Source organism: Oncorhynchus mykiss, chromosome 30 (genome assembly GCF_057628025.1).
Source record: "Oncorhynchus mykiss isolate SJ-2025 chromosome 30, ASM5762802v1, whole genome shotgun sequence".
NCBI classification, from domain to species: domain Eukaryota; kingdom Metazoa; phylum Chordata; class Actinopteri; order Salmoniformes; family Salmonidae; genus Oncorhynchus; species Oncorhynchus mykiss.
In genome coordinates this window covers 16413994-16437600 of record NC_143051.1, presented here as the reverse complement: position 1 = coordinate 16437600, position 23607 = coordinate 16413994, and the positions used below count along the sequence as shown (strand labels likewise).

The 23607-nt window shown below is 43.1% G+C and overlaps 1 protein-coding gene across 1 annotated transcript; it reads left to right on the top strand.

The window, feature by feature from the left end:
- Window positions 1-35: 35 nt before the first annotated feature.
- Window positions 36-23607, top strand: LOC100135811 (collagen, type I, alpha 2; the record flags this gene model as incomplete). Its single annotated transcript, NM_001124207.1, is given in 50 exon segments — window positions 36-208; window positions 1984-1985; window positions 3032-3043; window positions 3435-3470; window positions 4005-4088; window positions 4887-4943; window positions 5820-5864; window positions 6092-6145; window positions 6325-6378; window positions 6567-6620; window positions 6757-6810; window positions 7467-7520; window positions 8035-8079; window positions 8441-8539; window positions 8822-8875; window positions 9258-9356; window positions 9557-9601; window positions 9990-10088; window positions 10218-10271; window positions 10375-10482; window positions 10608-10661; window positions 10792-10890; window positions 11033-11086; window positions 11312-11410; window positions 11707-11760; window positions 12253-12306; window positions 12417-12524; window positions 13075-13119; window positions 13373-13471; window positions 13751-13858; window positions 14145-14198; window positions 14318-14371; window positions 15273-15326; window positions 17175-17228; window positions 17532-17639; window positions 17985-18038; window positions 18145-18198; window positions 18674-18835; window positions 19157-19264; window positions 19552-19659; window positions 19795-19848; window positions 20209-20316; window positions 20708-20761; window positions 21081-21188; window positions 21478-21531; window positions 21628-21735; window positions 21881-22127; window positions 22488-22672; window positions 22969-23211; window positions 23438-23607. Coding segments are annotated over 50 exon segments (4071 nt in total). The 3' UTR covers window positions 23585-23607.

The following is a 23607-nucleotide window of genomic DNA, read 5'->3' as shown; positions in this document are numbered from 1 at the left end:
TGATTAGTCTTTATTATTCTAGCATCACGGCAGCAGGTTTCCAAGCTTGGAGTTATTCTAGTCACCACAACTGTATGCCTGCTTGAAGTAGTTAAAACAGGGCACTGCAGCACAAGGAGTCTGCATGTCTGCTTAGACATGCTCAGCTTTGTGGATAACCGGATTCTGTTGCTGCTTGCAGTAACTTCATTGCTAGCATCATGCCAATGTAAGTTTGATATCTGCTTTTTGTCTTTTACCGAGGATTTTTGGTCCCGTTTTAAGAGTTCGGGAGGACTCTTATGCTTGGGTTTTTATTTGGAACTTACTTGGAAATCAACCCGAGGACAGCTAAAAGTTCTTTTGAGGGCTTCCCTCTGGCTATCCCGTATAAAACCGACCGGATCCTGGTCATTTCGGTGGATTCTTCATTATTCTTCCGTGGATACAATTGTCAATTTGATTAGTCTCAGAGAGAGAGAGAGAGAAACGCCCTGATGAGAAAAAAACAGCCTTGAAGGAAGTTGTTAATTTAGTGATTTTTGAATAGATTTTAGCACAGTGGAACTACCAACATTTAGACTACAAATGGAATTTATCTGTAAACTCCTAGTATGAAAAGTTTGGGGCGTTGTACATATTGTTTCAGGAGTCCAGGGAATTAACTTTTATTATAGGGAATTGAAAGGCCGCCCCCTAGTGGTCATATTGAACAGGATCCCTATTGGCATCAAGCCTCTTCGATATATTTTCTATAGAAATACATACAGATCTTTACAAAAATATAGATTTTCGATCCCATAATTATTTCTACATATCATTGAAGTTACTTAGTGCAATGTATGGCTTATTTTCTGGGCATTGTGGAAAATAAGGTTTTGCATAGTTAGGGTTAGGGCTAGGGCTATTTCGTTTAAAAAGTTATTATCAGTATTATAAGGATATAATGCATTAGTTTCAAGCAATACATTACATTTGATTTATATTTACAAGTAATATAAATTGAAACAATATTTTCCATTATTATTTTATTTTTAGTGTCCAAAGGCGCCTCTTAGTGGTGAGGGCCTGACACCGCAGTATTTCAGAGGAGGTGCAATGTCACTCCATCATCAGCAGGGCAGGACCAAATGTAGAATAAATAACCAGTTGTTATGCCACATCAGATTGAGGACACCACTGAGGCTTAGTCATTTAGACCAAATTGAACTCCAAAAATGAATGTATTGTAAAAAAACAACTTCTCACTTGAGTTATAGTTGTGCATCCACACCTAAAAACACAATACTTTTTTTCTGGTCTCTCCACCACAATGCCAAGTTGTTGTCCTTATGGGATGTGGCAGTACAGACCTTTGTTCACCTGACTGTTTGCTCGTTAGCTAGTGTTCGATTCACACTGAAATGGACAGTCAGTGGGATGTTGTGAACAATGCAGAAGATTCTAATGGTTTTTAGATACATTCCTGAGAGACAACTGCTGTTTAACTGTAAAGGCTAGTTTATTAGCAGTGTGTGTATTGAGCCAATGCTTACAGTACTATGGGCCCTAAAGAAAACTTCAGGCCTCCTGAAACCCACATGTGTTGACTAACTGAATTAGCACATGTATGTGGCCAGCTTCGATATCACTTTCACTTGTTGTTTATTTTGTCAGATAGGATTTTAGATGCATCTAATGTTAATCTTTATTCATACATTTTGATATAGGCTAATATCAGTTCCCTTGTATTTCATTGATTAGATCCAGTTCTGTGTATATTATACAGAATTGATAACACTAATTTGCTCTGAAGGAAAAGAAGAGGGCAACTTGAATTGAACAAATCGTTGGAACATAGAAAGTGGATAAAAATGTAGACTGCTACAAAAAAAAACGATTGTACTTCAAATTTCAAACATTTGTTTTTCCTAAAGTTATCATGTTCTAACTGAGTATCCTTTTTCCCCCTCTCCTCCTCTTCCTTCTCTCCTCCTCCTCTTCCTCCTTATTGCAACATCACAGCGGTTAGTACATGTGCATGATATTATCTATCAAGCAGCTTTTAGAAGATATTTTACCTTTTGCATCTTGTCTGTTCCAAATTCCAGCTGATATTCGGCGAAAAGATCCCTCTGTTGACAATTTGAGCGATCTCAACTATAGCAGACTTACAGTTTCATTTTAGGCTGCCCCTTTTTTATTCACTTTCTGCCAATGAATAGGTGAGGGTCCTATTGGTCAGGGGTAGTGTCAGTGAAAGTTAAAACCGCCCGTGCTGGTGCTGCTTTACCCATGGGACCACTGGGCACAAGATGTCCTTTAATAGGATCAGGAAGAGGTTTGAAAGCTAAACATTGCAGATACATTCCAGGCCCGTATTCACTAGGTCTCAGAGAAGTGCTGATCTTGGGATCAGTTTATCCTTTTAAATCATAACAAAAAACATTATGTGGACAGGGGGGGGACCTGATCCTAGATCAGCACTCCTACTATGATAACTTTATTTTAGACATTTTTTTACAGTATGAAGGACGTTTGGCCTGTTCAGAATTGCCTGGTGTAGTTGAGATTGCTACAAATTGCTCACCTGGATATTGTATCTCAGCAGTTATATTGGCATTCTGATGTTTTAAAGGGGCAGTGGATCTATTAGGTGAATTGGTTATGATAGATTAGGGTTGATTGATTGACTGATTGGCCTATCCACCTGCATAGCCTACTGTCATCCAACATCAATCTGGATTTTGCATTCAGCCAGTTAAACCAGCTCCACAGTGCTCTTTTAAACATCTCTCAGCAATTGTGAATAAGATAACATTAGATCTGTATGTGGTGTTATGTGTTTGAAATTTGTTGTAGATATCTGCACGAGCATGTGGCTTATAATATACATGTATGCATGCAATAATGTTTTATGACACTGCAAACTAATATGCTTTGTTGGCAAATAAGAGGGATGAAAAAAGCTGATCTATAGTAGATATAGCCTACACGTTGAATGACATAAGAAATGTGGTGGAAAAGACGGAATAAATAAATCTTATATTTATTTATCTTGTTTTCTATCCAGGGGGGACTCAAGGTGAGCAAACATGTTCTTATGTGTCATTTACTAGTATAGAAAAGTGTGGCATATCTGAACTTTGTGGCTCGGGCTCAAAGGTCAAAGATCAAATGTTGAGGCCTAGTCAGCATGCACTGTTGACTCATACAGTAAAGTTAATGTGTGGGTATGCTTGTCCTTAAACCGTAAGGTCAAGTTTATGTACACATTACGTACACATACGTACACATTATGACACATATTGTGATACTACCTTCAAATGCTATAAATGTATCAACATTGATGCAATCATTCATTTGAGATTAGGGTCTATGACCTGCTCTGCTAGAGGCACTGATAAGCTTTTAAAACATATATTTCAGTCATCTGTCTTGTATGTTTGTCTGATTGAGATATTTTCCCACCATAGGGCCCAAGAGGAGCTAAGGGGCCTCGAGGTGACAGGGTAAGCAAATTAAACCCAGCTGTTTTGTGTGAACTTTAAAATCCTTTGACATTTTCCTTGTTCAATAATTATTGTAATTTTACATTGGTGTGTAGAGATTGTATGTTATGTGTCTGTAAGTCACTACACTTGTTTAAATGCACATTTCTGAGAGGGCTACCCCGTGTGGCCACACCCCTTGTTGTCATGGCACAGAGACCTAGATCCTCGATGTTGACAACAATATTATTGGATGTATTTTTACCCAGCTATATTATGAACATATTAGCAATTACATATTATTTTATATGATTTTAAATAAATTATACATTATGTAAATCATAACAATTGTGTAATAATTTTGCTTATGTAATATGATTTCCCATTTCTCCATCGTGTAGGAGTATAGCACTTACAGTATGTCGCAGGACAGTGCAATCACACCAGAAAACAAAACTGAAATTGAAAGTCATCAACAACTACAGAAATATGTATAGAATATAAAGTATTTTAGCTGACTTTCTTTAATAGTAAGTATTTCTTTCTGTCTGATAGGGTCCCCAAGGTCCTAATGGAAGAGATGGTAAAGCTGGACTCCCCGGCATTGCCGGCCCCCCTGGTCCCCCTGGACTTGGAGGAGTAAGTTCACCTATATTATTATTTTTACCACAAATGTCCACAAAATACCACAAAATACAACAACATATCTGACAGATCTGTAACTGAAGATTACCCTCATTTTCTCACTCAAAAAATTACTGACAGTTCTGTAACTCAGAAAATGTCTTCCATTTTTTTCACTGGCTGTAATTTTTCCCTCAGAAGATGGCAGACATTTTTCACCCAACAAACACCCTTCTGCTCTGGTGTGTTTATCAGGCATGGCACTTGGTTCCTCTTTCAAATCAGCCATGTTAAGTGTTCAAAGTGTGCCTTACTCACTAGGGATGGGTTCAATTGGGTAGTCTTGACCCCATAAACTCATGCCCTGATGAACTCATACCCTGTTGACCTTTGACCCTGTGGCCTATGACCCTTTGACCCCACAATGACCCTGTGGCACAGTAAAACATAAACATAGCTGCCAGTGCTGTTGTTACATAGTTACTACCATGTTATTACACACGACATGGTGATTGTAGGTTCAGTGAGTTTAAATTATGAGATTATTTCGTTTTAGACCAAAAATAAATGTTCAATACTGGTACAGTTTGTCAATATTGTTCATTGTGGTTCATCATGCTTGACACTAAGGACTACTACTCTCATGTCTCAAGACCCTCAACCGAACATCTGGGATTAACCAATGGAATTTATGACTACTATGCAATTATTATTTGTCACAATACATGTATATTATCATAATTACCTAGACATGGCTTTTACTCCTTGTTCATTTGTGTGCTAATGATTTGTGTCCCTTTTTTCTTTTGCCAGAACTTTGCTGCTCAGTTTGATGGAGGAAAGGGCAGTGACCCCGGACCTGGACCAATGGTGAGGCCCCAAATACAAGAGGGAGAGGGTGACCATGAATTAACCCCAAATTAAACCCTCACCCCTAACCCCTTGGCACTATCCTGTAGCCACCACCTACAAGGCACCAGCCCCTGGCACTGTCCCTGTTTAGCCCATAGGCATATTCCCTTGGCACTAGTCCTTGCCTAGCCCCCGGTCCCTAGGCACTTGTGTGGATCTGATAAGATGGATGTAAGCAAGTAATGTTGTGAAAATTCCACCTGGCCTATGAGAGGGCAAGGTAGAGTTAGGCTTCTACCTATTCCTAATCTTCTCAGTGCCTATGGGTCTATATTGGAATTCAGACAGAAACAACGTTGTGGAATAGATCATTGTAGATAATGCACTGTTATGCCACTGATCATAACCTCTTCATCGTCCTGCATGGAGCAGCTGCCAGAATATTACACCAAACTCTGGACATGATAGGTGCACTGCAGTTATTTATTTATCTGCTGTGACCCCTCTCATAGCTAAGTGTTAACCAATAGATACATAGATAGCTAAGTGTTTACTAATGGATACATAGATAGCTAAGTGTTTACCAATAGAATACTAATTGGGTAACCAATTACCCTTATATTCTCTTCAAATTGTATTCCCCTTCCTCCCAAATCCTTTAAGATTTCATTTCAGATAAGATCTCATACATTTCATTTCAGATAAGACCTCATACATTTCTCGATTTTTATAGGCATGCGTTCCCCGATTTTATGCAAACGTTTTTGGGTTGCCATATTTCCAATTGCATTCCCCCATACACATATGTATATCTACATTGGATGTGCACTTTCATTGAACAGCATTGAAATGATGTAGATCTTATTTGAATCTGATTTGTCTTTCTCTCCTCAGGGTTTAATGGGATCTAGAGGACCCAACGGACCTCCTGGATCCCCTGTAAGTAGTTCACTAATGTAATATGTCAAATGACTCAATGTTGTGTCTTTCTCTCATATAAACTAAACACAAAGGCCAGGAGGTCTTCTTGACTAAGTGACCTGGTCAGATCACATGGTCAGGATGGAATAACTCCTGGTTCTGCTCCTTACACCTAACTGATATCATTGTTTTATTTCTGTCTCATTTGGACAAAATGGCTCACTGATGTGTCTTCCCATCAACAGGGACCCCAAGGATTCACAGGACACGCTGGAGAGCCTGGAGAGCCCGGACAGACTGTAAGATGAAACTCTAACCTAAACTGGCACACCTAATTTCATTAGTCAACTAATCATCAAGCCTTTTACTAATTGACACTACTGCACAGAAAAGCTATTTATAACTTAGAACCTAGAACTTAGAATGTGAAAGTGACCTTAACTCTGAACCCTGACCTGTGACCTCTCTCTCATCCAAGGGCTCCATTGGTGCTCGTGGACCCACTGGATCCGCTGGCAAACCTGGTGAGGATGTAAGTAAACAGTTAAAATCATCTGCATTGTTTTGGTCTAACTTTTGAAATAATTAACTGTGGCACTACTTGCCTACTGGGGCGATAAGTGAATGTGGAAAATCTACAGACTACAAATGCTACAAATGCTTTCATGATAGTGGACCTACAGTATACACATCTAATGCAGCTTGTCTGTTCACTTGTAGGGTAACAACGGCAGACCTGGCAAGCCTGGTGACAGAGGTGGCCCCGGAACTCAGGTAAGGGCAATGTCCGGAGCTGACAGATTTGTTACCTAAATATACATTTGACACTAAATATGCATGAACCCACTAAGTGTTATCACTTAAAATATGCAGAGAAAGAGTTTTTCTAACCTCTTCTCTCCCTCTGTAGGGTGCTCGTGGATTCCCCGGAACTCCTGGACTTCCTGGAATGAAGGGACACAGAGTGAGTATTTACATAAATACATGCTAGGCCCTGCCACTCCTAATGTCTTCCCAACGCCTTCAGGTGGTTGCAATGCTCTGAAGGTTACAGATAGAGGTGACTTATAAAGAGCTGATGTGATTCCCTATTCCACATGACAGAGAAGCATGTCTATTCTACATAATACATTTCTATCTGGATGTTCTGTAATGTTGCACCTCACTGAATGTGACCCTGTCATGTTCTGAAAAGATGTATCTCACGGTATCCCACACATCTCCACCTGCTTCCTCTTGCACACATATCTCTCATTTCAAATGACACCCTATTCCCTATTTAGAGCACTACTTCTGACCTATGTGGCTCCAGTCAATTGCACTATGAAGGGAATAGCTTGTGATATAAAGGTAAAACTGTGGTGATTATGGGAAGTTAGGAGGAGTTGTATCCCATGAGGCTGAGCGAAAATGCATCCCATATCAAATAGAATGCAAGAAGCAGAGATCTCTAGATAATGATCAACCCAAAAAAACTCCCTCACCAGTTAATCAATATGCTCTGAATGATATGGGGGACAAAATATCATTTGATATACATATTTTACAGTTTTAATTGATTTTAGACTATAATAGTTGTGTATTGTCTCAGGATGCTAACCTGTTCTCGTTGTGCTCCAGGGTTACAATGGTCTGGATGGACGCAAGGGAGAGTCTGGTACCGCTGGTGCCAAGGTAACGTTGCAGCCACACCTTCCTCAATCACAGTTTATTCTCTTATCGCTGGCAAATCTAACATATTTCACAAGAGGTCTAATACAGAGGTGTAACAGAGATTTAGCTTTCATCTTTGTGGGCTGGTTTCCCAGACGCAGATTAGGCCTAGTCCAGAACTAGGAAACACTTTCAATGGAGAGATCCATTGTGCACGCTTTTTATTCCACATATAGGATTAATCTGGGTCCAGGAAACAGGCCCCGTAACACCTAAAAGTAAAGTGAGTTTCACATACAGTAGCACACGTTTAGTCTTGATCACGCTACGTTGATAGCAGTTACTCAAAGGTCAGTTCTTGTTTAACCACTAACATACATAGTACTACGTATTTTTTCTAAATCTCAGAGAATACATTTTTTAGGACACTCATGCTTACCAATCTAGATATGTCCCAGAGTTCAAACTCATCGTAACTTTCTACCTCCTATGAGTGCCTGTCATCTGAATACGTGTTCTTCTGCTTCTCACATAGGGTGAGACAGGTGCCCATGGAGCTAACGGAAGCCCCGGACCAGCTGTAAGTTCACACACCACATCACCCTTGTCTTTTCCCTCGTATTGTTCCCTAGAGGGAAATGTCAGCATCAGCATGTTGTCAGGTGCCAGGCAAGGCATATGTATATGTATCACTAATGAAACATGTCACCTGCATAGAGTCTGAATGTACCTCACAATGATTCTTTACCATTTGTCACATTCAAAAGACATTGCATTCACATAGCTGATTGCAAAGGACACACACAGTGGAGATGAGGACATCAATTGTACAACCAGGAATACATTATATACAACACATTCTCAGTACATACAGACACATTGCAAAATCCCAGTGCACTTGTCCTCAACCATTCTCTCTCTCTCTCTTACCCTCCCCCCAGGGTTCTCGTGGTCTGAATGGTGAGAGAGGGCGTGCCGGCCCTGCTGGACCAGCTGGTGCCCGTGGTGCTGATGGAAGCACTGGACCCGCCGGCCCTGCTGTGAGTCCGGCTCCCCCTTTGACCCAATAACCTCTGACCCCTTAACCTAATGGATCACATACATGTGACCCCTCTGTTGTGTGATATAATGGCAGATAGAAGTTACTGTGCCTTTAGGCCCAGATCTGACCCCTCCCCTAATCATAACCTAAATCATTACAGATGGAAATGCTAAAACTGAAGTTAAATCATCTGCTTCTAGGGGTAGCTTCATCTAACACCCTTTACTGTAACCCTTGACCTCTATTTAACTATGTCCTCTCTCTATTTCCTGTTTCACAGGGTCCTCTTGGAGCAGCTGGCCCCCCTGGTTTCCCTGGTGCCCCTGGCCCCAAGGTAAGTGTGATGTCATCATGGTCATCTCCAGAGCAGTTCTTCATTATCACAATCCTTAGTATATCATCCTTGGAACGTCACCTGTAGAATGTCATCTGTAGAATATCATAGACGTTATTAGTGTGGACACCAAGGAAGATTAACAGATTCCCAGTACTGGGAACTGTAAAGACACATCTAAGAAGCTTTCTCCACACACAAAACATCATGACACTCTAATTTGTTATCACTATCCGGTAATCTGATTGGTTTACTGTAAAGGGACCAATCACATTGATCAAACTACTGATTCCAAACATAGTATTCCCATGAGGATTTATATACCATAAAACATCTATAAATATCATAAAACAGCCCACTGGATGATGTGACTCTATTACAGGGAGAGATTGGAGGTGCTGGATCCAATGGCCCATCCGGACCTCAGGGAGGCAGAGGAGAGCCTGGTATCAATGGAGCTGTTGGCCCCGTCGGTCCCGTTGTAAGTATACACAGATACCAATAAACCACAACATTCTCACAGTGTGAAACATGTCGTATTGAAGGCTCTATCTTGTTTTCTGGTTATCTTTTCCTGATGTACTGTATGTAGCGTCATTATTTTGCATCATGGTTTCTTGTCATCTTGGCACCTCCACACACTTGTCTGCAACACTTTCTTTCCTTCTCCTCTCCTTGTAGGGTAACCCTGGTAACAACGGTATCAACGGCGCCAAGGGAGCTGCTGTAAGTATTCTGGCCATAGTTGCATTATGGGTAGACTAGATTGACAGTTCAATGGTAATTTAGGGCCAGACAAGGGTCAAGATGTAAAATCTAGTTCACTTGATCCTTGAACTTGTACAGGGATATGAGTTATGAATGTAGCACAACAGCAAATATCACTCAAATAACATCAACAATGAATCACTTTAGCTTTGGAATTCATGATGTACAGAACTTATTTCAGTTGTTCCCACATTATATACATGTGATATTAGCCATAAGTAACTGTTATAGTGAAACCATTGGATGTTGGGTAATGTGATTAGGTAATGGTATGGTAATGTTTTGCAGTAGGTCCTTCAGCTGTCTCCTTACTCATCATTTCTTCCATTCTGTGTGTGTGTTCTAGGGTCTCCCCGGTGTTGCTGGAGCCCCTGGTTTCCCTGGCCCAAGAGGAGGTCCCGGCCCCCAGGGCCCCCAAGGATCCACTGGAGCTAGAGGCCTTGGTGTGAGTACCGCTGGACCTAAAAACCAATGCAACAACACTTAACTTTATTCACAGAACATTTACTTTATTCACACAATCGGTATGAATATTGAGTGATTTGATCATGTTTCTGTGTTTCTTTGAATGCAGGGTGACCCTGGACCCTCTGGACAAAAGGGAGATTCTGGTGCTAAGGGAGAGCCTGTGAGTATCCATACTACTGCTATTTAGTAGGTATGCTCTAGCATTATGTCAGTACATGGTGTGTGTTTGTGGCAGTCTCTAATGTCTCTGCTTTCTCCTTCAGGGTCACTCTGGTGTCCAGGGTGCCGCTGGTCCCGCTGGTGAGGAGGGCAAGAGAGGCTCAACTGGCGAGGTTGGTGCCACCGGGCCCGCTGGTCTGCGTGGAGCTAGAGTGAGTATATTATCCCAGACCCAGTTTACCAGACCTAGGCTAGGTAAATATTTTGTGGTGTGTTTGATATAAGTTACAGATGAGTGGTTATGGTTGAATAATGTCTCTCTCTGTGTGTGTCGTAGGGAGGTGCTGGAACTCGTGGTCTGCCTGGTCTGGAGGGAAGAGGTGGTCCCATTGTAAGTTACCAAAAATATGATTTACCATGATGACAATTGTTCAAAGGCAGAAAAAAAACAGACTTTTACCTTTTAATTTAGTGACTGTTTTGTACTCATGGGTTGCTCTTCCTCCTTCTCTCTCTGACAGGGTATGCCCGGAGCTCGTGGAGCCACCGGCCCTGGTGGTATCCGTGGAGCCCCTGGTGATGCCGGTCGTGCTGGCGAGTCTGGTCTGACTGGAGCCAGAGTAAGTGTCACACACACCTGTCAAGCAAAATATTTGTATCAGATGTGCAATGGATTCTCTGATTGTCTAATCTCTGAACCAAATATAGCATGTGTTCTCTAGCTGTGATGCTGAATGACTAACAAGTTATGTCTGTTTAAAGGGCCTCCCTGGAAACTCTGGACAGGGTGGACCCCCAGGCAAAGAAGGCCCATCTGTAAGTGATCAAACACGTCATCTCCAATATTGATCCTTTCAAATGCTCTACATCATTTAAAAAAAAGTATACAATAAAACTGGTGCCATGGTAATGGATTGGTTTAAAGCACTTACATTGTGTTGGTGGTACGGTTACCCACCCCATCCACCACCAATGTTAACACCCACCTGGTGGTGGTGTGTCATATCTGATCCCCGTTGTTTTGTGTGTGTCCTCTTCCAGGGTGCTGCTGGTCTGGATGGCCGCACTGGTCCCCCTGGCCCAACTGGACCCAGAGGCCAGCCCGGTAACATCGGATTCCCCGGCCCCAAGGGACCTGGAGTAAGTAGAAACTGGAAGTAGAACCAGCAAGTAAAACCAGGAAGGTGATCTGCTAGAGGATGACTTGATAGCATGAGATTGGATCGTGAGAGAGACAGCTAGGGTCTTGTTGCACTTCGCTATGGACAGATTATGATCTAAAGAGTAAAAAAGAAGTGATATTGAAGGATAAAATAAAATATGGACAGAATGATTTTAGGAGTAGAAAGAGTTGTACTTATCCTGATGATGGTCTGTACATCAACATGATGTTCATCTGACATTTCCATGCTCTCTTCTTCCCTTTCACCCTCCAGGGTGAGGCTGGCAAGGGTGGTGATAAGGGACCTACTGGTGCAACTGGTCTGAGAGTAAGTACCCCCGCATCCGACAACATTCATTACATTATCAACTCTCTACTGGTCTGAGAGTAAGTACCCCCACATCCGACAACATTCATTACATTATCAACTCTCTACTGGTCTGAGAGTAAGTACCCCCGCATCTGACAACATTCATTACATTATCAACTCTCAACTGGTCTGAGAGTAAGTACCCCCCGCATCTGACAACATTCATTACATTATCAACTCTCTACTGTAAAAGGGAATTAATTTACTGTTATGGTAGATATCTCTCAAATTTGCGGTTGGTAACTCTGAGTATCCTAAATCTGTGACCTTGTAGGACTGACAGGACGCTAGCCAAACAATCCAAACAAATGTATTACTTACTCTAGATTTTTCGTCAGTCATTACAATAGAGTTGTGTTTCCTCAAATCATGAGTTCCAGTATAAACTCTGACCAAACTATCATGGATCATTGATCATTCACCTACCTCTCTCTCCCTGTCTCTGCTTAGGGCGGCCCCGGTGCTGATGGCAACAATGGAGCTCCCGGCCCAGCTGGAGTCGTTGTAAGTAGTCTGCACTATTTCATTTAAATACACACATGTAATAACTAGAATCTTATCTTACAGTGAACTGTATTTGATTTGATTGAACTTGATGCCATCCTCTTCTACAGGGTAACACTGGTGAGAAGGGAGAGCAGGGACCCTCTGGTGCACCAGGTTTCCAGGGTCTACCCGGCCCTGCTGGACCTGCCGGTGAGGCAGGCAAAGCTGGCAACCAAGTGAGTAACCAAACCTAAAACCTGTAACACAAACCCAGTGTACATCCACAAACCTTGACCTGTAACACAAACCCAGTGTACATCCACAAACCTAGAACCTTGATCTGTAACACAAACCCAGTGTACATCCACAAACCTAGAACCTTGATCTGTAACACAAACCCAGTGTACATCAACAAACCTAGAACCTTGACCTGTAACACAAACCCAGTGTACATCCACAAACCTAGAACCTTGATCTGTAACACAAACCCAGGGTACATCAACAAACCTAGAACCTTGAACTGTGTACTTCCACAAACCTAGAACCTTGACCTGTAACACAAACCCAGGGTACATCCACAAAGCCATAACAAACTAACATCCACAAATGCATATATATTTCCACAATCACTAACAGCAAAATATGTTTTTGTTTATAGAAATGTTACCTCTTACTGTTTATCTCAGTCTATTTTATTTTAATAGTATTCTCACTATGTAATATTTTGCACTAACAAAGCATTGTTTTGTAATATTTTTAACTAACAAAGCATTCATCTCTCAACAGGGTATGCCCGGAGACCAGGGACTCCCAGGACCCGCTGGTGTCAAGGTATATCCACTCATGAATCCCTCTCACAGAACATTAAGTATGATATTCTAACAGCTGGTCAACCAAACACATGTTGCTGTTCACCCATTTACCTGTACTCTTAAGTAGGACGAAGGCCCTATATAGGCCTTAACTAGACCCTATTTTTATATACAATTCACATCCACACACTTGTAATGTGTACATACTGTGGTGTGCCCATGACAGAGCCCTGGAGCTGACTGTTGCCCTCTCTCTCTATGTCTGTACCTAGGGAGAGCGTGGAAACTCTGGTCCTGCTGGTTCTGCCGGATCTCAGGGAGCCATCGGTGCTCGTGGACCTGCTGGAACTCCTGGCCCCGATGGTGGCAAGGTGAGCACAGCTCTATGAAGGGCTTAGTAAACAAGGCCCAGAGTTTGTCCTGTTCACCTGGTCAGGTCATGTGGTCTGGAAATCCTCCTGGCCCTACAGTCGGTATAAACAAAATATATGAACGAAAGATCTGATAGTACTGGTGTATTCTGTATGAGAAATAGACCACTGTTCTTTTAAGCACTGCAGTCAGATGAAGCTCCTAACCACTCATGGTCTTGCTCCATGAGTTGGATAGCTTATAGGTGGAACCATTCTTCACCAATGTCTCTGTTTCAGGGAGAGCCTGGTTCTGTCGGCATTGTTGGTGCCGCCGGACACCAAGGACCCGGTGGTATGCCCGGTGAGCGCGGTGCTGGTGGTACTCCCGGACCCAAGGGTGAGAAGGTAAGTCCCCCCAGAATATGCCGCCTGTAAACATATAAAAAAGTTACATTTCACAAGAAGAACAGAAATCATGTGAAAAGTTGCATAAAAGCTATAATTGATGTCAATTATAATTTCTGATATGCTGATGTGAAATGCAGTGCTTGATAAAGTTGTCCTACAGTACAAACACTGGGAGAATTTGAAATACTGATTTTATCTGATAGACCTAGACTAAAAACAACTGTATATGATGGCTATTTTAAAGGAGTGACTGTAACATGTCTTTTCCCCCTTTCCAATCTAGGGTGAGGGCGGACACAGAGGACTTGAGGGTAACATGGGAAGAGACGGCGCCCGTGTAAGTTCCTCTCTCATCTAATGTGGTCACAATGTGGTCACAATGAAAACAACATCCAATTCATTGTTATTCTGTCTCTATTCGGTTTTAGTCTGACTTTACCTTGTGTCTCTTTCTAGGGTGGTCCCGGACCAAGTGGACCCCCTGGACCTTCCGGTGCTAATGGTGAAAAGGTAAACAGCCTGAATATCGGCTCCTTTAACTTCAACACATGAAAGGATATCTAAGGATGAAGGAAATACGTTGGTTCAGATGATGAGAAATATTGTGGGGCTCACTTAGGGAAGATTTGTCAACGATTGTGCATTTCCAAGACATCCAAGATGGAGTAGGCCTAATGTTCACTGACCTTCAGAGGTGCAATGATGTCCATGGCCATTTCAAGACTCTTTGGCTTGACCTTCAGAGGAGCAATGATGACAATGGCCATTTCAAGACTCTTTGGCTCTCCACAAGTGATCAAGATATGGACTGGACCATATTGTCGAGTGTGGTCATTCTGAATATTTGGACAACAACAAATGCCTGTCTACTCCAGACCAAAGAGAAGGACTATGAGCACACCACCTGCCCACAGCTTGTGAAGCTAGAATCTCAACCTCGCCATCTGCTGGGCAGTTTGCAGTTGCACACTGCTGAGGTCACAACAGCTGATGTCATCTCCAAAGGATGGAAACCAGGGTCATGTTCAGGAGGGTACACCATACCTCTCACCCATATTTTTTTTAACATTTTGCATCGGAAAACAGAAAGTAGCATTTCTAATTGGACAAGCACCATCCTGTTTCAAAACGTTTTCGCTGGACATGAACCTGGCAGAAAGCACACTGCCTGGACACCTGCTCCATTATACATCATCATACTTCAAACTCATCTACCAGCATATGGCAGTTGATGATGGTAGTCATAGTAACAACTATTTTGCCTTTTTTTGGAAACAAATAGTCAATACACTTAAATACTGGATATTCTGTGGAACTTGAAGGTCTAGGGTTGACTGATCAAAGTTATACAGACTGGATTGATATTTTGGATTGATTCAGCCCACACATTCTCATCTTTGCTCTCTTTCAGGGTGAGTCTGGCTCCTTCGGCCCTGCCGGACCTGCTGGTCTTCGTGGACCCAGTGTAAGTACCTACAAACACTTATATAACACATTATCACACATCTATAACACATTATAACACATTATCACACATCTATAACACATTATAAGACATTATCACACATCTATGACACATTATAACACATTATCACACATCTATAACACATTATCACACATCTATAACACATTATAACACATTATCACACATCTATAACACATTATCACACATTATCACACATCTATAACACATTATAACACATTATCACACATCTATAACACATTATAACACATTATCACACATCTATAACACATTGTAACACATTATCACACATCTATAACACATTACAACACATTATCACACATCTATAACACATTATAACACATTATCACACATCTATAACACATTATAACACATCTATAACACATTACAACACATTATCACACATCTATAACACATTATAACACATTATCACACATCTATAACACATTATAACACATAACACATCTATAACACATTATAACATATTATCACACATCTATAACACATTATAACATGTCTGCTCATCACCCCTCATCAAATGAATTAAGGACTAACATGATCTAATATTCAGAATGTCTACCCAATATAGACGCTATATCAGTCAACACTATCATGTTGTTAGGTTCTAAACAAACAGAGTAAAAACTCAAACAGACGACTAGAAAAATCTCATACCAAGTTCATTCAACCCACTGGGTGCTTCAGTAATAAACACAACATACAAGTCACACAAGCATATTTATGCCTTCTGACTAGGCGGAGTCACCTCCTAGTATGTCTAAGATAAACAATCTGTCTCTGTTGCTAGGCAGGAACTCAGCCTGTTCCTCTTACTGCTGTTGTCATAGCCGTGTGTGTGTGTGTGTGTGTGTGTGTGATAGCCCACCTAACTACAGTCCTTCGGGGAGGGCCCCTTTGGCCCCCCTCCCAGAGGTTTCTTCTCTCCAACTGTTGACCTTATCTCGAGTTGAGTTCCACATCCTAGTTCTACAGAAACTGGCCTGCCTTTATCAGGAACTGAGACTAGACTGTTGCTCTTTACCTCCTTCTGTAGAAATATTCATTTTCAGCAATAAAATGTTTGAACAGACAGAAACTTTCTGTACTGCCCCTTGTCTGACACAGTAACTTTCTGTACTGCCCCTTGTCTGACACAGTAACTTTCTGTACTGCCCCTTGTCTGACACAGTAACTTTCTGTACTGCCCCTTGTCTGACACAGTAACTTTCTGTACTGCCCCTTGTCTGACACAGTCACTTTATGTACTGCCCCTTGTCTGACACAGTAACTTTCTGTACTGCCCCTTGTCTGACACAGTAACTTTCTGTACTGCCCCTTGTCTGACACAGTAACTTTCTGTACTGCCCCTTGTCTGACACAGTAACTTTCTGTACTGCCCCTTGTCTGACACAGTAACTTTCTGTACTGCCCCTTGTCTGACACAGTAACTTTCTGTACTGCCCCTTGTCTCACACAGTAACTTTCTGTACTGCCCCTTGTCTGACACAGTAACTTTCTGTACTGCCCCTTGTCTCACACAGTAAATTTCTGTACACAGAGTTCCTATTCACCCTTCATTGACCCCAACATATACATTTCTTATAGATGTAAAGTAATCAATACATTCTAGTATGGCGACAGGAATAAGTATATTTCAAGATAGAATCCAACAATGTCATGTTATATCAGTGTCTAGTTGATGCTTGATTATCTGTCTGGATTGTTGGATGGATGGATGGTTGGATAGATGGTTGGATGGATGTGTATATCTCTACTGTACATGGATGGGCTCCTCTGACCGTTTGTCTCTGTGTTCCTGCTCTGATTTAGGGAGAGCGTGGAGAGGGTGGACCTGCTGGGCCTCCCGGCTTCGCCGGACCCCCTGTAAGTACTCATTCGGTTGATACCCTGAAACCACACACAAACATGTCACATACATGTATGCATCTAAATATAGTGATGTTCTTTAACATGGAGACATACACACAAACTCACTCCTTCACTGACCGATGCATGGAAACACACACGCAAACACACACACTAATTCACTGTCTGACAGACTAATACACACACATACACAAACTTGTGTGCACACACCTTTACACACATATACACACACCACCTTGTGTTTCTGCAGCCTTTGTTCTGTGGGCTCTGTTCTGACCCATGTCTGTGCATCCCATGCAGGGTTCTGATGGTCAGTCTGGCCCTAGAGGAGAGAAGGGACCCGCTGGTGGAAAGGGAGATGTCGGCCCCGCCGGCCCTGCTGGACCTTCTGGCCAATCTGGACCTTCTGTAAGTCACTTACTTAGTTGGTCCTCTTAATTCCAGTGTGCGACACACGGCCCATTCTTACCACCTACTTCAATGGGAATCCACTGAATCATTCACACAGACAATTATATGCAGTACATGGTCCTGTTTGGCTTAGGTGGTAGAGAATGGTGCTTGCACTGCCAGGGTTGTGGGTTTGATCCCGGGGCCACCAATATGTAAAATGTATGCAGGCATGACTAAGTCGCTTTGGATAAAAGCCTCTGCTAAGTGGCAAATGTTATTATTACAAGATGTACATCCTCACTGGGAATGATATCCTCTACTTGTGAAGATGATGTAAACTGACTTCCTGTGCTTGTCTAGGGTGCTAGCGGACCCGCTGGCCCTCCTGGTGGTCGTGGTGACGCTGGACCTTCTGTAAGTACTGTCACTGATATCACACACACACACGACGACACCCCATATCTCTGTGACCTTGGCTGCTTTCTAACCTTTGACCTTTGTGTGTGGTCTTTCTCTTCAGGGTCTGACCGGTTTCCCTGGTGCTGCCGGTAGAGTTGGAGGCCCCGGTCCCGCTGTAAGTGCGGCAGTAGTCTTAACACACACACACAAACAAACGGAGGTGCCATTTTGTACAGATGTAGGATCTTAATTTGATCACCCTGTTGCAGGATAACTTTTACACATTTAAAACGTGTGGTGTGTTTGAGGTTTAAAAAGGCTTCTTAAGTTTGTAATTTAGACTTTGACATTCCCTTACAAAGAAATTATCAAACTCTACAAAAATGTGCATTCATAATAATCCACATTTCCTGTTGCTGCAGGTTTATTTTCTTGCTATAGCAAATTGGCTCGAATTAAGAGCCTACATCTGTACTTGGAAGCAATATTAATAACTACATCATGTAGTTATTCAAACCCCTTGTGTTCATATTTCACTCATGTCAGTCTCTTATCAGAGATAACATCCTGGCTGATTCTGAACAAACATACACAGATACTCCTCCCACTTTTTATTCTCAACAACCACCTGTCCTCTTCCCTACACACAGGGTATTGCTGGGCCCCCTGGCTCCGCCGGTCCCGCTGGCAAGGATGGCCCTCGTGGTCTCCGTGGTGATCCTGGCCCCGGTGGACCTCAGGGAGAGCAGGGAGTTGTTGGACCCGCTGGTATCAGTGGAGACAAGGGACCCAGTGGAGAGAGCGGTCCTCCCGTAAGTCATCATAACTCCCATTGAGGCCTCTCAGTAAGCTTCTCCTCAATAAAGGATTTATGCTGTGGTTTTCACTAGCCTGGTTCCAGATCTGTTTGTGCTGTTTTGCCATAGGACCATAGGAGTTGGCAAAACAGCACAGAACCATTCTGGGACCAGGCTAGCTTTTCATTAGGTCTCAAAGCGTTTTACATTGTTTGGGCTGCATAACAAAACACCCCATTCACCACTAATGGTGATGACGGGGGAAAGTGATTGTGTTTCTTTCTCTGTTCTCTGCTTTTCTCAACTCTCACCTCCTGATCTCCTGTCCCTGTTCAGGGTGCTCCTGGTACCGCTGGACCCCAAGGTGTGCTCGGACCCTCTGGCTTCGTTGGTCTGCCTGGTTCCCGTGGTGACAAGGGTCTTCCTGGCGGTCCTGGTGCTGTGGTGAGAACATCACACCTTCTGTTTCAAAACATTATTCAAACTGCCCTAGCAGACACATCCGGCCACAGAACAAACAAGAGGGCTCTGTAAAAATAGCAATTTGTCATATTTTATGGGAATGATTTTGATCAAATGGGGCAAATCACAGTTCTATTCCAGACAGGTGGAGCCCAGACAACCAGATTTGTTTGCGCTGCGATCCATTGAGTTATGGATACAGTACATAGTAAACTTACTATGGTATATGTTTGTACTGTGTTGACCCTGTGATACTCTGTGCCATTCAGGGTGAGCCTGGTAGACTTGGACCCGCTGGTGCCTCTGGACCCCGTGGTCCCGCTGGTAACATTGGCATGCCCGGTATGACTGGTACTCAGGGAGAAGCTGGACGTGAGGTAAGGTTTGATTGTTTGATGTGTTAAACAAGTACTCAGAGCCTGTATTCTAGACACATGGCCCAAATCCTACATTTTAGTTCACCCACAGTTCCCATGGCAACACAATTAACATGCTATTGTGTCACCCCACAGGGTAACTCTGGCAACGATGGACCTCCCGGTCGTCCCGGAGCTGCTGGCTTCAAGGTACACTCTCTGTCAGTTATGCTGTAGGGTAAAGTTGCCCTTAGACCCTAATCTGGGGTCCGTTTAGCATTTTCCCCTCTAATGGTTAAGGTTACGATTGGTAGAGGGGAAGCTGATCCTAGATTTTTACCTTGGGAAAACTTCACCCCGGAGTGTAATTTATACCTCACAGTACTGAAGGCACCGTTCACCTGAGCTGAATTCAGGACTAAATCCATCTTGTAGTGGAGTGGAAATGTTCCCTTTGGCTTCCATTTTACTAACTTAATCTCAGGAACATGTTAAGTTCATATGAATATCAGTTAAAACTATAATATCTTGAACTTTCAACTTTGAATCTTTAACTTTGCCCCCTTGCAGGGTGACCGTGGTGAGCCTGGTTCTCCTGGAGCCCTTGGAAGCTCTGGTCAACCTGGACCCAACGGACCCGCTGGCTCCGCTGGCAGACCTGGAAACCGTGGAGAGTCTGTAAGTGCTCCCCCCCTACCCGAATTGGAACCCCTGAACAGGGTTAACGAAGGGCACGTTTTACCTGGTTTCTAGAAGGAGGACGGTGGAGTCCATGTTAGCAATGTCATGGTGTTACAGTATTTCCGCAAGCTTTCCCATGAGAGGCTCCTTCTTCACATACCCATATAACACCTGTAACTATTCCCCAGGTCATTACTGGAAATGAGAATGTGTTCTCAGTCAACTTACCTGGTAAAATTAGGGTTAAAAAAATACTACAATAATTATAGAAAAAAAGAATTCACATGAAACAGAAACATCACTTCTACTCTACACAGAAGAATGGTTCCTGTGGTTCTATCTTTAGCATGCTGATGTGGATATATCTTCTCCCTCTCTGCCTCTATAGGGCCCCACTGGAAATGGTGGTCCCGTCGGTGCTGCTGGTGCCCGTGGTGCCCCCGTGAGTACCCTGTCTAACCTCATCTTGACTCGGACTGCTGAATTAGAACTCCACTAATCATTTCAACTCTCTTAGTGCATCACCGTAGCCTAGTTGTGCCTATACTGTAGACTATACTGTAGCCATAGCCTAGTTGTGCCTATACTTTAGACTATACTGTAGCCATATCCTAGTCGTGCCTATACTATAAGACTATACTGTAGCCATAGCCTAGTTGTGCCTATACTGTAGACTATACTGTAGCCTTAGCCTAGTTGTGCCTATACTAAATGTGAAATAACACACCTGTGTTATGGTTCTGTGTCTCCTTGTGTTGTAGGGCCCCGCTGGTCCCCGTGGAGAGAAGGGTGGCGCTGGAGAGAAGGGAGACAGAGGCATGAAGGGTCTGCGTGGACATGGTGGTCTCCAGGGAATGCCCGGACCTAACGTAAGTCATGATGACTGCTGTGACCATCCATTCTCCATCCATCAAGATCAATTCAATATGATCTAATCTCATATCCTTAAATATCCCGTCCCATATGCCCAAGTTTGTATTGACTTCACCATTTCATTTATATCCACTTATATCCACTTCACATAAATATCAGAATAATTTGCAGTACGACAATGTTCTTATGCTGTAGCTACTCCTGAGCTAACCATATCGCTCCCCTACAGGGACCAACTTCAGCTACCCCTGAGCTCTCCTGTCTAATCATATCTCTCCCCTACAGGGACCATCTGGCGAGACTGGCTCTGCTGGTATCACTGGACCTGCTGGACCCAGAGTAAGTAACTATTACTATCTGCATCAAACGCTTCCTCCATTGTATCTTCTTCCAACTAGACAGATAAATGTATTTGACACCTCTCCTTGTCTCTAGGGCCCCGCCGGACCCCATGGTCCCCCTGGTAAGGATGGTAGAGCTGGAGGTCATGGTGCTATTGGACCTGTTGGACACCGTGGTTCCCCTGGACATCTTGGACCTGCTGTGAGTATATCTAGTACTCACATAACTGCCTCAGTCAGCCAGTCAGCCAAATGCCACAGAATTGGTGACAAAGGGGACTGATTGTTTAAGGTGTGAAAGGCAGACACTAGCTGTTAACATAGCAACTCTCTTCTCTCGCCCACAGGGTCCACCCGGCTCTCCTGGTCTTCCCGGACCCGCAGGTCCCGCTGGTGGTGGATACGACCAGTCTGGTGGTTACGATGAGTACAGAGCCGATCAGCCCTCTCTCAGGGCCAAGGACTATGAGGTGGACGCCACCATCAAGTCCCTGAACTCCCAGATCGAGAACCTGCTCACCCCCGAGGGCTCCAAGAAGAACCCCGCCCGTACCTGCAGAGACATCCGACTCAGCCACCCCGACTGGAGCAGTGGTGAGTTGGTGGCACAAACATCAGTCTTTCTCTTCATTGATAGTTTGACTCACCGAGTTGCGACAGAACCCTCACACTCTTTTTGTAAACTCTTAACCACTAAAATCTGTAGTTCATTCTAGTCTCAACACAGACTAACTTTCCATATCTTTACCTATCACCCTACATGTCACTATCAATACTCTCCTTGAGCGATCAAACCCATACAATAGACAGTATCATGTTGAATAGTAATAATAACCTGAAACTCAAAACGCAAACAACACCTAAACACAGCAAAACCCCAGTGAAGTATTACTAATAGAAATAATGACATTATCAATGATAATCAATGTCATTCTTTCTTGTTCTCTCCTGCAGGTTTCTACTGGATCGACCCCAACCAGGGCTGCATCGCTGACGCCATCAAGGCCTACTGCGACTTCTCCACCGGACACACCTGCATCCACCCTCACCCCGAGAGCATCGCCCGCAAGAACTGGTACAGGAGCTCTGAGAACAAGAAGCACGTCTGGTTCGGCGAGACCATTAACGGTGGTACTGAGGTGAGCGGACTGAACCTGCACTGATTCTAACGACAAGAGCAGACAGTTTGAACATCTGAGAGGAAGATAAATTGATTTGATTGGTACACCAGTTTGATTCTAGGCATATTTTAATAGTATTGTATAGACCCATGTTATTGGCTTACATTCATCTCCAGCACCATAAACCTGATTGCATTGGTTCCATTTGAAAGAGATCATCAGATCTATGATTCTTCACCCAGGTTTTTCTCTAAATGCTTGATACTGCACCTTGACACTGATCCTGTCTTACTTCCTCCTATGTTGTTTCTCAGTTTGCTTACAACGACGAGACCCTGAGCCCTCAGAGCATGGCCACACAACTGGCCTTCATGCGTCTCCTGGCCAACCAGGCTACCCAGAACATCACATACCACTGCAAGAACAGCGTGGCGTACATGGACGGAGAGAACGGCAACCTGAAGAAGGCTGTGCTCCTGCAGGGTTCCAACGACGTGGAGCTGAGGGCCGAGGGCAACAGCCGCTTCACTTTCAACGTTCTGGAGGATGGCTGCACTGTAAGTCCCCTTTCTTTTACACTGCAATGTCTGGAACAAGGGTGGGTGAACTCAGGCTCAGGGTAGTTTTCTGTAACTTCCTGGTTAGTGAAAGAGTTAGGAACCTGACTCTTTATTTAAAGTATCATAGGTTTCTACTGTAGGGTGTTATTGTACATTTTCAAGATATGATATACTGAGTGCACTATTCTGATACATGATTTCTCTTTTTGTCCTACCTCTGCAGAGACACACTGGCCAATGGAGCAAGACAGTCATTGAATACAGAACAAATAAACCATCTCGCCTGCCCATCCTCGACATTGCACCTTTGGACATTGGTGAAGCTGATCAAGAGTTTGGTTTGGACATTGGCCCAGTCTGTTTCAAATAAATAGACTCATGATAAATTAAAAA